This window comes from Ciconia boyciana, chromosome 8 (genome assembly GCF_034638445.1).
Source record: "Ciconia boyciana chromosome 8, ASM3463844v1, whole genome shotgun sequence".
In the NCBI taxonomy this organism is placed as follows: Eukaryota; Metazoa; Chordata; class Aves; order Ciconiiformes; family Ciconiidae; genus Ciconia; species Ciconia boyciana.
The window spans coordinates 3,088,825-3,106,651 of NC_132941.1; the positions used below are offsets into that span (position 1 = coordinate 3,088,825).

Consider the following 17,827-nt stretch of genomic DNA (forward strand, 5'->3'; position numbering starts at 1 on the left):
GATATTAAAAGATTTAGGTCCTGATCCAATAAGGGTGTTAAGTCCTCAAATTTAGGTACATAACTAGTGCTGTTGTCTCCTTGCATGCTAAAGTAGATTGCTGGATCAGGGGGGTGGTTTTAGAAAGTTTGAGGGCCTTTCAGATAGTTCCTGGTATTAACAGTGCCTCTGCCTGCTTGCCAACCTAAGCATAAGAGGCTGAGATGAGATGCTTGCGATGCACTTTCCTAATCATCTCGGTAAATGACTGTATGTTTTACAGGTTGCGATAGCGAGCACTGGGGACCCCACTGCAGCAACCGCTGCCAGTGTCAGAACGAGGCGCTCTGCAACCCCATCACGGGTGCCTGCGTCTGCGCAGATGGGTACCGAGGATGGCGCTGTGAAGAGCTCTGTGACCCCGGGAGCTACGGCAAGGGCTGCCAGTTTAAATGCCAATGTCACAACGGAGCTACCTGCGACCATAAAACGGGAGAATGTCACTGTGCTCCCGGATACACGGGGGTATTGTAAGTTCAATGATAGGTGTATTTTACTCCGCATCATTTAACAGCCTTGCTTTGACCGCCTTTAATGCAATGAGTAATTGGCAAAATTTACCCAACTGCTATACTATACACTTTCCTTTGCAGAAATCAGGTAACAAAATTTCAGAGAAACTAAATAAAGGAAGTCTCTTTCACTGCTAATTATACCTGTCTGCATAATAAAATAAAATTTAGTCCTAAAGTGAACTTAAAAATCCATTATATTTTCCAGCTTGTACAACAACTGTACCTGTTCCTAAGTTCAGTATGTGAATATAATCCAAATTACAGTTGAGTTTTTATGAGCAATTGGACATTCAACTCATTAGCAGTCCAGTGCAGTATCAAATGGGACTTACCATCCCCAATTTATTTGACTTTCAATCTAACTGAGGAAGCATTACTGTTAACTATATCAGCTTACTATCTAGGGGGTAAATTTTTAGCATAGTGAGCAGGGATTTAGCGGTGTGACTCCTATTAACTTTAACGAGAATCATGTAGCTAAATCCCCATCCACCACACTGAAAGTTTACCAGTAGGATTCACAAAATCTGCATATTAATTTTAGGGCAGCAAGCAATAGTTCCTTGTTTAAAATTGCCCACAGTGTAACATCAGTTCTCATTAGAGATCTTTCAGTAGTTTCAGAAGTAATTATGTTTTTCAAAATTATTTAAGGGGAAAAGAGAATTTAGTCACTGAATTTGGTTGGAGATCTATTACAGGTGACTTAATACTTTTGCTGTCTAATATTATTTGTTGACCTGCATGAGGGGGAAGATAAAAAATAAAGACAATATTAACCCTCATACATAAGTGATATGGCTTTTGAATATTTTATTTTGTACCTGATTTCCTCATAGACTTGTGACCTCAGTCCTGGAAGCACTCACTGTTAAAGACTCTGCTTACTATTAGGAGTGGTCCCACTGACATTAGTATGTCATTTCTCAGCAGTAAGTACTTGCAGGGCCAACCACCGATATGTTGTATGAACATCCTCATCAGAGGATCGTCACTTAGGGGAAGAACCTACTGTAGCTTCAGAACCTGGGATCAGAGAAAGAAGCAATACTGAAAAGCACCAATGTGCGAATGCAGGAGACTCTGGTTTTTGCAGAGACTAGCCTTACGCTTGCCCCCCATGAGTACTGAGAGAGACCCAACAACCTTAAATAGCCTTTAAAAGATGCTGAGTTCTTACCAGTCCATTATACACTGCAAATGTTAACATTTAGTAGTGACTGGAGAAATTTCAAGCATTTTAATCCCATCCTTTTATTCTATTTGCAGCTTCTTTTATAGGCATGTCACATAATTCACATTGAGGGCTTCATCCTGCAACTCTTACTTTCCTGGGCTATTTTAACGGATATGAGTTGTCCTGTTGAGATGGGTGGAATTTGGTACATGCATAAAGATTACACGCATGCGTCAGCCTTACAGGACTGGATCCATGGCACATAAATAACCCCAGAAGAAATAAAAGAAATCTTGGCTAATTGGTAATGCCAGCTGAGGCTTACTGAGGTTTCATAATTTGCATAAGGACTCCCCATGATGAACTGTGTTGTGGATTTTCCTCATTTACTATTTTCTGTAAGTTCTTTTAAATGATCTCTTTGGTTTTTGTTTCTTCTCTCTCCACAAAGGTGTGAAGAGCGCTGTCCCCCAGGCAGTCATGGAGCTCAATGTGAATTGCGCTGCCCTTGCCAGAACGGGGGAGTCTGCCACCACATCACTGGAGAGTGCTCCTGTCCTCCTGGATGGATGGTGCGTGGTTTGTTCATACTTATCCCTCACTGAGAGGTTGGAATAGGAAGTTAAGTTTTCACTGTCTCAGCAGATGCCTTCCCTGTGTGCTTGTGATGTGTATCTGCTATTTCTTGTCACGAGGCTCTAGCAATTCTGAAACTGGGACCACCTTTGTTATGTGTGCACAGCACTTACATGGACAGGCCACCAGTTGATGACTGGCAGCTACCATCATAGAGTTAAACATACAACAGTAAACCAAGCAGTGACTGCTCATGACACTTCTGTGTGGGAGAAGACACAAAAAAATTGTCTCTGAATTACAGTTCCTTGGAATATTCTTTGCACCCTTAGACACTGCCCTCACACGGGACAGAATGCTCAAAGCCCAGCTCAACATTATCAAAAGCACTGTCCTGTTTCCCCTTCAGGAGAGAGGGAGAGGGAGAAGCCAGGGGGAATTCAGTGGCTCAGGCAGTCGTTAAAGCAGGACTATACATAGGACACAGAGACCAGTTCAGTGTCCTGTCCTTACTCAGGCGTAATTCCCATTGATTGCAATAGATTTGCTTGCATCAGGGGTTGCACTGGAGAGAGCAAATTGCCCTAACCTTTAATCCTTTGTGTCAAGAAAGCAAGGCCAAACATTTTAAGAGTCCTCAACTTTATCAATAATGTAATAATTAACTCTCTTGGGGTTTGCCAAGTCTCACAGGTCTACGTACCATTTAGCTGTACTAGATTTCCTGGCATTTTTCCTATATCTGACAATTAGTCTCTTGGCAATCTTGCTGGATTTTGATGCATACAAGTACTGTGACTTTTTATTTTAATATGTGGAAGACCCTGAAGATCATCATACAACTATGGCTTCTGATGTGGACCTTATACCTGTTGAAACATTTAAGGGCTGAGAGAGAGATGTTTATGTTCCTTTAGATTAGTACAGCAAATGCTGCCTCCATTTGATCACACAGCTACTTTTAGTTAAAAAGTACCAACCATGAGATTCTGGTGGCTATCAGGCAGCCACACAGGAGAACGCTGCTGCCCATAATTTTTGGTGGAAGCTGTGTATGGAAAATCTCTCTTTAGCCGGAGAGTTAGAGTGTCTCTAACTTGGCCAGCCATGGCAAAGGTGGTGATGACGATATTCCATTTCAAATGATGAAGCAGGCAAAACTTTTCAGAAACTTAAGTAAGAGTATGGCACCTTACCCTCAACTGGCATTCAATGGACACAAAGAAAAGGTTCTTTCAGTGGAGACAAAGAAAAGGTTCTTTCCTAAAGAGTACTGGAGCTAAAGCATAAAGGAAGCAATTCAAATATTTTTGAGGGCCTATCAGTCCATTCTGGCACTACCCCTAAGAAGTGATCGAAAAAGTGATTAACATAAAAATATTACTTTTAGGGCATTTTTTTCACCTCCCCTTATCTTCTGCATGCCAAGAGTTGTTTTGCTGTACTCTTCCTTACCTGTATTTTGTCAGGAGTTTTCTCTTTTTTTGCAAAGTTAAAAAATCACTAAAGAGATGTAAGAATATCAGAATAGAGCCGGAAGTTTTTAGAGGTCTTTTAGGATGCAGCATAGACCCTAAAGAAGAACCACAGTGCTGGGGCTGCACAACATCTGTGGTCACGTATTCTGGCCCACTTCTGCCCTGTTCCTTACAGCTTGGAGATTCTTCTCTGCATTTTTAGTTGCCCAGAGAGACTTCCCTGAAAACTGTGTTGTTGGCTGCTCTGTCCCCAGAGAAACCCTAGACTTAACAATTGATGTTTGAAACAAGCATAACTGAAAATTGAAGAGAGATCAAGTATTCTGGGGGAAAGAAACTGAAATTATAAGTAAAAGCACTCAGCCTGTAAATGTTGAGATTTTAAGTATAAAGGGTCTCTCCAGGGTTTTAATGAAAAGCTGGTAATTCAGTACACAGACAGAGAAAAAAATATTTTTTTGTGCTATATTTTTAACTCTTGGTGGTTGGAATGGTTTTGGAAGTGAGACATGAGTGGGCTGTAAATGAGCAAGCGAGATGGGATTGCTAGACAGCATTCATTTTATTTCACACCATGGATAGTCTTTCTTTGACATCAGGAATTTTACTTGCTGATTTTGAGGCTCGAGACTGCACGTATGTATTGAATATACCATCATGTTGGAAGGAGAGAATTCTCCCTGGATTTATACAAGTGCAAACCCACTTGGATTTTATTGCTGCTGGATGAGCTGAGACTTTTATCCTTTCCTAGGGTAGGCTTATTAACAGCAGCTCAGCTCCCTTAGGGGCTTGGTTGCCTGTGGGATATGCAAGGGGAGGCAATAAGTTGAACAGGAGGAAATTCTAGGGTTCTTAGGTTCTTCCTTGGATCTGCCATCTTCAAAGCCTGCTTCTTTTATTACTTGTAATATTTCTTTCCTCCTGCTTCCTCCCTCCCAGTGCAGACTCTCCCAGAAGCACAACAAGTTATACGAACTGTGTCCTGTGAGGTTTCACTGTCCCTTGGGGTTTTCACCAAGAGGGTGATGGCTAACAGCACATGCTGTTGAACTAAACAAAATGTGGCTTCCAGCATACTACAATGTTGGGCTTTTTCCACTTCTGTGTCTTTGCGGCTGTGGGAGTTAGTGGGTGGCTGCTTTAGGGTCTCATTAACTATTTACAGGCTTAATTCTATACATCTTTCTCATTTGCAGTATTAAATTCTCCAAGCACTCTCAGGAAGTGGGGAGAGAAGTTAAATTTATCATTTACAATGCTTCTCAGAAACTCTTTTGAAGGACTAGATCTCTGTGCTCAGGAAAGCAGCAATCTTTCCTTACATGACAGAACATTTGTCACTGGCAACACACCCTGTTTGGTCCCTGATCTCATTCCCAAGGCTCTGCATCATGGTGCCATGTTAATACAACACATTCTGCTCATCACTTCTTTCTCATTGCCTCTGGGCTTTATGAAGCAAGTACAATTTGTGTTTTTGTCTATTTTTCTTTCTGTTGTGGATTTTCAACATGGGGGTGTGTGAGAAAATGGAGCAGAAAAAAAATCTTTTCTATACTACAAAATGGTAATACTATAGCAAACAATGTCAAAGGCAGAAACTGATGAGATCAGGGCCTTAAAAAAGGTGCTGATGGGGTGAACTTTACTGATTAGATGTATAAGCAGCAGAAAACGTTGGTCTGACATTTGATCCTCCAGAGAGAGATGTTTTGGATTCCCTTAGTACATATTAATGTCAAAAGTATGCCTAAAGATTCTCTTGGCTCTGGGGGGATGCATCACAGAGTATTGCTTTCTCATCATTTGTTGATAGAAATCCTGTTCCTTTTGAGTCTTGAAGAGAGAAAGTATTTATTATCAAGATAAATGGATAGTTACATTTTCTGATATATAGTGTTGTGTATTACTCAAGTCCAGCGACACCGGGTTTTTAACACCGTAATCTGAATGTTCTTGAACTGAGGCCAACCTGTCTATTGTACAGCCAAGGAGCCACCTATCACTGGTTAGGAAAGGCCTGAAGTATCTGTTTTATGATTACATTGAAGAACAGCCTCTCCACTTCGGGGTTGTTGATATTGCTAAACTTCCCAGACTGTTGAGCGAGAACCCCAAGGAGTGAAAGCAGCCATTATGTTCCTATTTGATGTTTTGTCTAATATGTGCCTTGTTCAAAACTCAGAGCCCCTGAGGTTTGGTTAGGGAAATAAGACTTCTGAGAGATTAAAACAAAATAATAATGGGGACAGAAAACCACCATTTCTGTCAAACACTGTGCACTGTGCATGGCACTGGCAGCAGCACCGCTTGCTACAATTGCCAAACATATTCCATTATAGGACCCCATCTTCAGATCACAGCACTGCCAGACTTGTTTTGGCTGAATTTACTCAGGTGGATGCCAGCCTCAGATTTTATGTTTGCTCACATAAAAACCCATTCATACAACTTCTAAGAAAGTCGAGGGAAATCCTTGTGAGGCCCTAATACTTGGCAGGGGAGATTATGTGATACTTTGGGGAAAACCACCTGAGTTTGGCAGATAAATTCTCCAAAGACACAACCCGTGGTAAGCATTCTCTGCCTTGGGGCTGAACAGCTCAAACAAGGTTTGCCCAGCAATTGCTTTTCCTGATGAGCAGTACTGGGGTAGACAACCAAGAATAACAGTCTGTCTTTTCTTCACTTTCAGGGACGGTTAAGCAGGGAGGGGAAGAAGGAAACAACTCAGAGATGGACATTTGGGTCCAGATGAAGGAGAGGACTAAAAGGCAGTCTGCAACAAGGACGTGGGGCAGACTGGAATAAAGAGGCAGGAGAGCAGAGGGCTGGGAGCATAAAATGGGGGAAGGAGGTAGCCACCAAGATGTGGAGTTGAGGCAGGTCAGGGACTGAAATATGGCTCCAAGATTGGAGATAAGGAGCTGGGAGGATGTTGCGTGATTAATCTAGCCAGTGTTCAGGGATTAGGCAGATATTCCACTGCAAAATCACTTCTTCTGGCCAAAAGGCTGCTGCACTTCTGATGTGGAGAGTCAAATTGCTTCTATGTCATCACCGGTGGCTTTCTGCAACTATCCCAGTCTGTTGTTCCCATCATGCCTCCTCCATGGCTTAGACAAAGCACTGGCAGATGCCATTCTGTGCTGCTTGAAGAGATGAGTGTGGGAGCTGAATGAGAATAGAGGGAATGAAGTAGGTAGGATCTGAAGAGTAGCAGAGGACTTCTCCAGCAGTTGGATTTGGTCTTCTTCGTGGCTGGATGAAGTGGGGCTGTCTGAACAGGGGAGATCATCACAGACTATCACAACTCACAGAACTTATCCTTCCAATGCAGTCTTTCCAACAATCCCCTCTTCCCAAATGTTCACTTTGTGACACTTATCCAGCGTAGGTCCAACAACTTTTCTGACTCTGTATTACGCAAAAAAAACCACCAGCACATATGCAGCTTTGTAGCCTTCTCTGGTTGCCTTTAACCTCTCCCAAGCCTTCCTGCGTCTATTCAAGGGGCAGTGAATATCCTGCAACTCCGGCTTCAGTTTATGGAGGAGATCCAAAGAAGAGAATTATCAGTAACTATACAGTGGCAAGAAAAATCTCTTCTGGAGATAGGATAGACAGGCATTTACTCTGGCAGCAGAATTTTGAGGCTGTCTTTAGCCCATCTTAAATAGAAAAAATATTGCCACTACACTTAGATCTAGTTTTAGCAAGAAGGACAATAAAAATCCAAGCTGCATATAGAAATTTATTGCATTATGAATGTTGACTGAAATATTGCTCTTTCTGCAACCTTACCAGGGACTAGTGTGTGCACAGCCATGTCCTCCTGGAACATTTGGAATTAACTGCAGCCAGGACTGCCCATGCCACAACGGAGGACACTGTGATCCCGTGACAGGAAAATGCATCTGTACAGCTGGCTATATAGGAGACAGGTAAAAATCAAACCCCCAAAGCCTTTAGTTGTAACCATGAATTGGCAATATTTATATCCCTTCTAGGACAATCTTATTCTCTGAAAAATGGTGTTATGTTTCTATTGCTCCAATTAGGTTCATCCTTCTGAATCAGTTCAAGCATTATAAATGCAGCAATGTTATTACTTTTTATTGGCAATGCTCTCCATTTACAGATTTTTAATATAACTTTTAAAATTTAATGGATTAAATTTAATTTAGATATTTACAGTGATAAATTTAATAGAAAGCATTACATGTTTACAAGATATGTAAATGAACTATATTTATACAAATTAATATCCTCAAGAGTAAGCAATGCAGCAGTTTAATGTTTCCTTCAGCCCCTCTGCACTGCTGCAGCACTGATCCATCTCAGACACCAACAAAAGGTGATAAATGCTCAAAATTTATAAATGAGAGCCTTCACCCATAAATCGATCAGAAGGTGATAATATTGTTTTACAAAGGTGTCGTGCATTCAGCAAAACGACTGCACAGCAAAGTCGAGGTGGGATTGTAACACGTGTTGGCTTAGCCCTCCAGCTAACCCTGCCAGCAGGGCTAACAGTGGTGCGGAAGCTGCAGTTAGCAAGCTTTCATATGCAGTTTTCACTAGGGGTTGGACTGTGTCACCAGGGTTTCCAGAGACCGTGGGCACAGCTCACTAGTGTACGCTATGCTAAAGCTCTTTCTCCTATACCTTCCCTTTTTTTATTAGCTACAAGCAGCTAATATCAGTATACTGACATATGCTACAATTATACTTTTATGCAGCAAAGCTCATTGGAATTTCTCATTTCTTGCTTCATTGTATAATCAGCAGGTCTTTATAGCACACAAACAGACCAACCTTCAACACTGTGGTGGGGTTAAGAAGGCTATGCTCTTTCCCATTAAATGTGGAAGTTCCTTGTTTCCATTTTATCGACAGCGCTAATTGGAGGGGGCTCTGGAGATTATGTCAGAATTTGCATCTGGTTGAATATGGTGGAAATACTAATTATTTCAAATTAATTTAGTGGAAAAAACATCAGTGTGTCTCTCTTCCCCTATTCTCCATCTGGAGACAGTGATTTCAGCCACAGGGTACCATATAATTACTGTTGCTAACCAAAGCTTTCTCTTTCTCTCCTTTTGGAGACAATTTCACTAAAGGAAGCAACTGTGCAGCCTGGGCACTTATACTGGTGACCACACTTCAATCCCAAGCTGTCCCCAGTGCTGGCCATGCTCAGGAAGGCTGACAGAGGCCCTCTGTCTCTAGGTCTCCTCATTTGGTTGTTGCAGACCTAGATTGATTTCTGGCTGTAGGTGAATCAACAGTGTTAGAGCTGTCGGGAGCTCCCAGCCAGCAGCCTGCAGCTGAGCCAGCTTCTTTGCTCAGCTGCCAATATAGCCCCCAGCCGCGAGGGAGGACATGCAGCAGAAGAGCTGGCTCTGCTACCAGCGTGTGGCACAGGGAAAGAATAGTAATGGAGATGCCGAACAGCAACACTTACACACTCCAGCAATAAGAGTACGGGAAGGACCCTTGGGGATGAGGAAAGGAGATGGCAAGCAGAAAGCAGAAGACCTAGTTCTGCCTGCTGTCAAAAGCAGAGGGGTTTGCTGCTGATCACCCTTAGAGCGGGGCTGGAGAAGGCGGCTTGGAGAGAGACTGAGCAGAGGAGGCACTACAGGGCAGACCTAGCAGGAGTTCACAAGAATTGTCCTTGAGCAAAGGGAATCACAGAATCACAGAATCACAGACTCGTATAGGTTGGAAAAGACCTTTAAGATCATCGAGTCCAACCGTAAACCTAACACTACCAAGACCAGCACTGTACCATGTCCCTAAGCACCTCATCCAAACACCTTTTAAATACTTCCAGGGATGGCGACTCAACCACTTCCCTGGGTAGCCTGTTCCAATGCTTGACGACCCTTTCAGTGAAGTAAAATTTCCTAATATCCAGTCTAAACCTCCCCTGGTGCAACTTGAGGCCATTTCCTCTCGTCGGAGTGTGGGGTCTTCAGATCTGTACTTGGAGAAAAGTGAGAGAGATTTGGGCTCCAAAGAGAGATGATGCTTGGGAAGACAGAAGCAGGGAGGGAGAAAATAAGGCATGATCAGTTGGAAGAGGTGGAAAAGAAGCCAAGGGAAGGTCACACTGTGGACCTGTACCCAAGCAAAACCCTTAGCAATGGCTGGAGCCCCCTCCCGGAGCAGGGAAGTGAAAGATAGACACCGAAGGGAGAGGCAGAAGAGCAGAAATGCAGGCGTGTGGAAGGACAAATGCGAACAGGAGAAAGTTAGGTAAACGGGCAGTTCGGAAAGCTTTCCTAGCAGCACGGAAAAACTGCATTAGCCTAGAAATTCCCACCTTTCAAATGGGTTCTCAGAAGGTTAAAGCATGTTTATCTATCAGCCTTTAATCAGTCTTCAATAAGGGAGGTGAAACCTTAGGCCCATTATATTCAATTGGAGTTCTGGCTCTCACTTGGGCTAGGACAGCACGTTGCCCATAATGGTTTGCTCTGAACAGGCACGCATACCCTTACCTTGCTGTTAACTACAGTTAGCTAATGGTAGATTGCCCATTGATTTCAGCGAGGGCAGGAGCAGGCACAAGGTCTTTAAGAAGTCTAAATTGCCTTCCTTGGTTATGTGTTCATACAGCATGGACAATGGGACAGATTAGTCAGCACCAATAGCTTAAAGTCTATTTTAATTTCTGGATCTCATGCAACTGTTGCAGTGTTACAGTATAATTGCAAGTATAGCAGGAGAATGCTGCTGCACAACAAAATAGTGTTTTCCTTAAAATTTTACAAGGCACTGAAAAAATTTTCTTAATAAGAACAGATATTGTGAATAACAACAATAAAAATGAAAACACACTTTATCTACTATCATCTTTTTAAATTGTCAATAAGTCGTATATAATACTACAGTTCATCGTCTTGTGCAGAAGATAATAACATATTGTTAGATAAATATTTGTGGAGATGCAATGGTCATAAAGGTCTATGTAAGTGTAATTGCCACACTTTGTTCCCTACCTGTTTTCCAGGAAGTGGCACTGCACTAAATATCTAGGAAATTGGCAAGCGCTATTAATAACTCCAGGAAGCTTTGTGCTCTGCTGAAATGACTGGGTATGTCATGTAAATGCATGTTTTGCAAACTGGAAAGGAATAATAGCAGAAGCACAGTTAGAAGCTGAGGATGGGGCGTCTAAGAATTCAGTGGCTGACAGGAAAAGTGAACATACTCTTTTAGCTTTGCTTTCCACATTGCCATTAAACCTAAAGATTGAATCTTACCAGAATAAATACCACATTTGTTATAACAATATGAGCAGACTTGTTCTCTTGTTGTTGTGTTTGTACCTATATCTTTTATCGACAGAATGGCAGTCTCCAGGTTAGTGCATTTTGGATGGCTTTTAATATTTGTCTGTGCTACATAAATGTGATCGCTGTTTCAAAACAAACAGACAGAAAAGCCTAAAAAACTTCACAGCGTTATTCCACGAAAAAAAATTATCTGGAAAAAATATAGGTGTGTTGACTAAGTTCATCTGTTAAGCAGGCTGTCTTATGTTTAATATTTTGTGAAATTGCTTCCATTAATTCTACAGGTGACAGCCATATTATCCTATCCCAACCCAAATAATTATAGTACATATTAAAGTTCAGTGGATATTATAATACGAATCTCCCCAGATAGGCAGAAAGCAATGTAAATTAAACAAGAAACATAACTAGGGCTTAGCAGCTCATTTTGTAATTTAATTGAACAATGTATCTGGTTGTTAATGGTGCTATGGACACATTAGATTGATATGTTGCAAAGGAAAGATGTTTAAGTAGAAAGCTAATTCCTGCTGTGATTATTCTTATGTTCCAGAGGAGTCATTATTAGCATTCTTTGTATAAAATTCATTAGCAGTAGCTGCTTGATCTCCAAATAAATAAGTTGGTTAAATTGTTAGTAGAAAAAGGCTAATTATGTAAATGGATTAGGTCGTCAATATTTCATTTCCAGATGCTTTTCTCCCTGCTAGGTAATGCTTCATCTTCTATAAATATAGAATGATATAGTGCACTATTGACTAAGTATTCATCTCGTTGAGTACAGTGCTCTCCTGCTAACTAGTAGAGCTGTATACAGCAATGGAGACATAAGGCATCTTAATATGTTCTTCATTGCATTTCATTTGCTTTAAGTCTTTCAGTCCTAATGTTACCCATTCTTTGCTGGTTATTTTCTTTGCAGCTGAACTACCCTGAGAGCAGCAAGGCTAGCAGCCAGTACCGCTGGTGATTCTCTGGGCTCTTTCCCTTCCTTTTTGTCACAGGCTCCTCTCTCTTTGGGTCTCATATAAACTCCTGAACTTGGATTGTGTAACTAGTAACTGTTTTGATGCTTGCTGCAATTAAATCACTAGCTAGGCCTTTTGCTTTGTTCATTTTTAGTAGAACGTGATAATCTGAAGCTGCAAAAGTAATGCTCTTCTTATATACTGACTGTGTTCATTGCAGTTTTGCCTGGCTTGCATCACACATTAATCTTTTATTACTGATCATTATATTAACTCTCACCTGCCAGCTGTGAAATGACCTGCAGAAAGACATTTAACAATTGCCTCTATCCACTGAGTTTACAGTATACACTTTAATCAATGCTCAGGCTTAAATTAATGCTGATAGGCAATTTCCAATATCTGGCATCCATGCGATAAGGGAATTGGGCTTTTGTGGGCTGCTTTTTCTTTTTTTATTAACTGAAAAGGCCTATCTGTATTTCACGGTGGATCATGTAAACTGTAGTACTGACTCATTGCAGAATTTTGAAACCACTGAATTATGTCAAGCACAGAATCAGTTGCTTTCTTTAGGACCTTAGTTGAGCTTTTCAAAGTAAGAAATATTATGCACACTTGAACTGCTTGTGTAGGACAATGAAACAGACTTTTTGGCAGATTTCATAATGTATCCAGTAGGGAAATATTTTAAACAGTCAGTGGACGGTGCAACTTAAAACAATCTGTGTATAGTGTTTGCAGGTTCTATTTTTATGTGTATCAAATATTAAAAATGTTGGCATTTTTGGAGAAGATACTACACTAAGGAGCATGAAAGTGATTTGTCTTGAGATTTTACACTGCTGAGCATCCCTGGAGTAAGAGATGAAAAACAAATTTGAGCTTTAGTTACTCAGAACACACACAAAAGACAAAGGAGGAGTATATATTCTCCTAGTTGGTATAAAGCTGGTGCAATGACAGCATAGAGGGAAAGTAAAACTATACGTTGCTGGAGAACAATTTACTCAATATTGCTTAATAGATCACATTCCCTTTCAATCCTCATTATCACTAAGAGGACCTTATGCTTTTAAAGAAGGTGCACAGTCCTTCTGTAGTAAAGAGAAAGCAAACAGATGGGGTTTTTTTATATTAAGTATCTTATTCTATGTCAATTTCTTATGGTTGATGAATGGAATTGTCATGGTTCAGGAAACAAGAATGCACTTTGTTAACTAAGGTAATATTAACTAATGCAAATTTTGCAGGATATAATTAGACAGAGATTAATGCACTTTCAGTTAACAGCAATTTACATGCCCAAGATATCACATCACTCCAATGATATCATCAGTTCACAGTATATTACTTAAATAAATGAGCAATGATTTTGTACTTAATTCATTAACAAAAACATTCCCATGTAAAAGTCCTAAGCAGACTAGACTATAGCATTTAATTGGATCCTGTCTCACATACTTCATTGCAGGTGTCAAGAAGAGTGTCCTATTGGGACATACGGCTTTCAGTGCACACAAAGATGTGACTGCCAAAATGGTGCAAAGTGTTATCATGTAAATGGAGCATGTATGTGTGACCCTGGATTTAAAGGGATTTATTGCCAAGAAAGAATGTGTCCAGAAGGGTTTTATGGCCTTAAATGCAACAAGAGATGTCCTTGCAATATTACCAACACTCTCAGGTATGTACATCATGTTATATACTAGTGCAGGGACTGGTCAAATAAAAGCATTGGGAAAAAGATCAATTAACTACACCTACTCCCTTTTTCTCTGTAGTTTTAATTAAGAACACAGGCAGTTCCTCTGGATTGCAGCCTTTGATTTAAATGACCTCAGGTTTGGAACCATAAGCCTCAGTCCAGCCAGCTACTAAGCATGTATCTGTTAACTAAACAGTTCTGCTAAAATCTGAAACAATCTGACATATGGCCTTATCCTGTAACTGCTGTCTTCTAGACATAAGAACTATCATATGATGCCCATATGTATGTATAATAACCCACTGAAGTTTAAAAAATATAGATATATTTACTCAAATCCATCATTTTGGCTCTTTTTATGACATGGGTTTTCTTGTTAGATCTATAGACAGCAATGGGACCTTCAAAATGAAACCTAATTTGCTTCAGTTTATGTCTCGTGGCAAATTACCTTGTTGAAAACACTTGAGGCAGATGTATAAATAGACTGAAATCAATATCTCCAAGTCAGTCTATGGAACTGTAACGAAGTCGACATTGTCAAAATAGACATCTCTCCTCTTCTCATGTGTGACTATTTTTGCTCTTCATTCAGTATGTGTATGTGTGAAATATTCAGGAGAATAAATATCAGGGAAGTATACCTAAAATGGAATAAGCCTCACTTAAAAGGTCACGTTTCAATGTTTTATTCCCTTTTGCTTCTTTTTAGGATCTGATTTGAGGTCCTCATTACTAAGAGCTAGAGCCACAAACAGCCTTGAGTATTTAACATGAGATAGGTTGAATTTACTTTCCCATTGCAGGCTTCAGTAAGTTTTCCAAACCCTGAAAAAAGGAAGAATTTTTAAGACTCTTCCCTATTATCCTATTTGTTACCTTTTGTAACTCCTTGCCTTGTAACTGACTGCTGGAATTGCTGTTTGGAGATTCCCTATTCCCTCACATGCAGTAAAGGGAGCCTGGACAGCAAAAACCACCCTGGCCTGAGCTATTCTGATGGGCTACTGTGCCCACATTTCCCTACCATGCCTGCGAGATGCTGAGCCCCTCAGCTCCCACTTGATTTCCTCCTTTTTCTGTCCATTACTGTTCAGCATTCATAGCCAATTCAGGATTGTGTAGGCTTCAGAGGGAGGTGGGCATAATTCATGCCCAAGCAAATATGGCCTTGATACGGACATTCTTCAATTTTAAACCAGACAGGTAGGGACCTGACTGTCTTGCTGATGATGAAAAACCTAGCTTGCAATCTTGCAGTCTGCTAAAATATAAACACTCTCCTCAATTACGTATGCAAGCAATACCACCTAATTTGTGTGCATGCACACCCACACACATACGCACACACAAACACTTCAGGCAAATCTGTTTGTGTGCTTGAGATAGACTCTATTTGTCTCAGTCTTGGAAATAAACAGGTGATCTTTCTTGTGAATTCAAGTTGAACTGTGAGTGGTGAGGTTTTGCTTAACTGAAAGTCAGAGCTCACAATGGGTTATTTAAAAGTCTTGTAATTCTGATTGTAAGAGTCCTCTACAGACAGATAGCTCTAGCTCTATTGGGTTTGACAGCGAGGATCCAAAGTGTTCGACACCTCAAAGGTAGCTCTGTACAACAGGCTTCTATCACTTCTGATTCTTTTGTGTATCACGAAATCACTGCAAAACATAACATCCCTAAGGCATGAGCTGAGCATTATACACAAAAGGTTAATGTTGTGTCGTACTGAGGATAGGGGATGTCTCAAGAATTACTGCAGAGTGAGCTAAGGTATAAATTCCTGCGTGTCACACTACTCTGCAGTACCTGCCAGTGTGCATGACTTAAACCTGTGGTAAATACAAGGTAAACTGCTCCTCAGTGAAAGCTGTTCTTCGTGTGTACTGGAGGGTGAGAATATGCTCTTGGACAGTAGCTGACACAGCGTGTCTTCACCCCCTCTCCTAGCCTGCAGAAACCTGTTTGTGTGCCCGTTTTCCCAGAAAGGTGTAAACAGAGTGGAAGGACTACAGGCCATGGGCAAGGCTGAGCTCAGCTGCTGTTTCTGCTAACTGCTCAATTATGTGGAGTAAGATAGTGGGTTTGAGGGTGCAATAATTCATCCTGGGTTACTCAAAGAACTACCTGGGAGATGCTCTGGGGGTTTGCCAGAAGATCCTTCCTGAAAGAACAGACTAGCACCGTCCAGCTGTGAAGAAAGGTGAGGTCTCAAGTTTGAGAAAGCTCGGAAAGGTGGAGGATCGAATCCTCTCGCAGCTCTTTTCTGGGCATGTGGTCATTCTTACACACCGTGTACCTGACCTGTGCCTGGTTGCTGTCTGACAGATATATTTTATGCCTTCCCTCCCATCACTGCTCCGTCAGCTTCACTTGCAGCATCCTCTGCTAAGATGGTATCTCCGTTTCCTTAATAACTGAGTCTAGTCTCTCCATTGATAAAATCTCCCTTTTTCCTACATCTTATCACTGCTGTTATGGAACAAAGAGATACCAGCAAGCTGTAGATCTGTAAATGTTCTTTCATTCATCCATGGTATTTCTGCTTTCCACTTTTCAATGAGCTCCTCAGAGTGCTGTCAATTTCTGAGCTGAGGAGTGTCAGAGTTGATGGAAAATGACCTTCTCCAAAAGCACTCCATATTCTGAACAAATCTTTTTACTGATTGTTTAACCAGTCCCATACCGCATACTTCTCTTCCCGCCCACCTCCTCCCATTCCTCCCCTGAATTTTTATCATTACTGGAACTGTGGTCTTCCAAAGTGATTAATTTCCTGACAGCCATCTATTTTCCTCAGGAGCAGTTTAAACTGTTGGCTACTTGTTGCAATACCTAAGTGTGTAAGATAATTATATAAACACTTGAAAGAAGGTGAGGGAAGCTTGCTTATTTCTGTCAATGGTTTTGACTCATTTGATCCGGTTATTGGAGAGCTGGCGGGAACAGAAAGTTCTGGGGACTTTGAGGAGCAGGTTGGGGAGGAACATTAAGAAATACACAATCAGCTTTTCTATTTTCATAGATCTATCTGTTTTAATGTCTGAAGAGACCAGTGTGATCATCTAGTCTAACCTCCTTCATAGTAACAGCTGAAGAACATCATCCAATAATTTCTGCATCAAAGCACGCTGAAAGGCACTTTGTACAGGACTTTTGAACAACCCCAGAATTAAGTAATTTAGAATGTGCTGGTGACTTGGACTGTCCTTCCACAGGGAAGGATACACCCGTAAAAAATTTCCCCATGCAAAAAGCCCATGTTGAGACAGTCTACAACAGTCAGAAAGGCATAATGCTGGCTTGCTCTTCCGAAAAGCAGAGAGGGAAATGAATAGCTGGAATGGTCTCAACCACCCACCCTTCTTGAACACTGGTGTGGAGCCAGCATGTGGAGCCATATGCCTTTAGTAATGTCTTTCCCAGGTCAGAGACATGAGAGGGAAGGAAGACACAGTAACCTCTTAAGCCTTGACACTTTCCTACTGTGACAAAGTCTAATGAAATGGATAGATCTCCAGAGGCTCTAATTACTGCCTCAACACTGAAAAGTTTGGAAGGACCAAACTCCATGGACCTTACATGAAGTTTTGCCTTGACCTAAATCAATAATGCTCTTGAATGAGGCTGGCTTTGAAGATGTGCTGGACTGAAGTAGTGGCCCCACAGTCTCGTTGTGGCTACTTCTTTAAAAGCAAGAGGGCATTTTAGTAACGGAGACGGAATGTAGTATCAACACTAAAAGACAGAAAATACTGTTAAAAAAGGATTAGGGCTGTTGTTAATTAAGATGAAATGACTGGTGCTAGTGTATAAACAGAAAGTCAGGAAATTCACTGGGAAGAAGTTGTTTTGGCTGAAAGATGTGCGGAGGACAAATTCAGAATTTGGAACAGACTGTGCTGTCTAAAGCATTTCTTTTCCCAATTTGCCTTAAGAAAGTTAAATTACCAGGTTTCCTCAGATTTCCTCAGAATTAGATGCTTAAAAAATGTAAAGGTCAAAAATTACTTTCTGTTTTTCAGTTCAGCTAGTACATTTAAAAAAATATATCTT

The 17,827-nt window shown here is 41.0% G+C and overlaps 1 protein-coding gene across 10 annotated transcripts in view; it reads left to right on the forward strand.

The window, feature by feature from the left end:
- The window catches only part of MEGF11 (multiple EGF like domains 11), a 293,113-nt gene that overhangs the window by 185,333 nt on the left and 89,953 nt on the right, over positions 1–17,827 (forward strand). For all 10 annotated transcript variants that reach the window (XR_012043914.1, XR_012043915.1, XM_072871110.1 and 7 more), the window contains 4 exons: positions 263–509; positions 2,183–2,303; positions 7,596–7,732; positions 13,538–13,750. Coding sequence is in view for 8 of the 10 variants with exons in the window: in XM_072871110.1 (XP_072727211.1) it covers positions 263–509; positions 2,183–2,303; positions 7,596–7,732; positions 13,538–13,750 (718 nt within the window). In the remaining 2 variants the exon portion in view is untranslated. The remainder of the gene's footprint in view (positions 1–262; positions 510–2,182; positions 2,304–7,595; positions 7,733–13,537; positions 13,751–17,827) is intronic.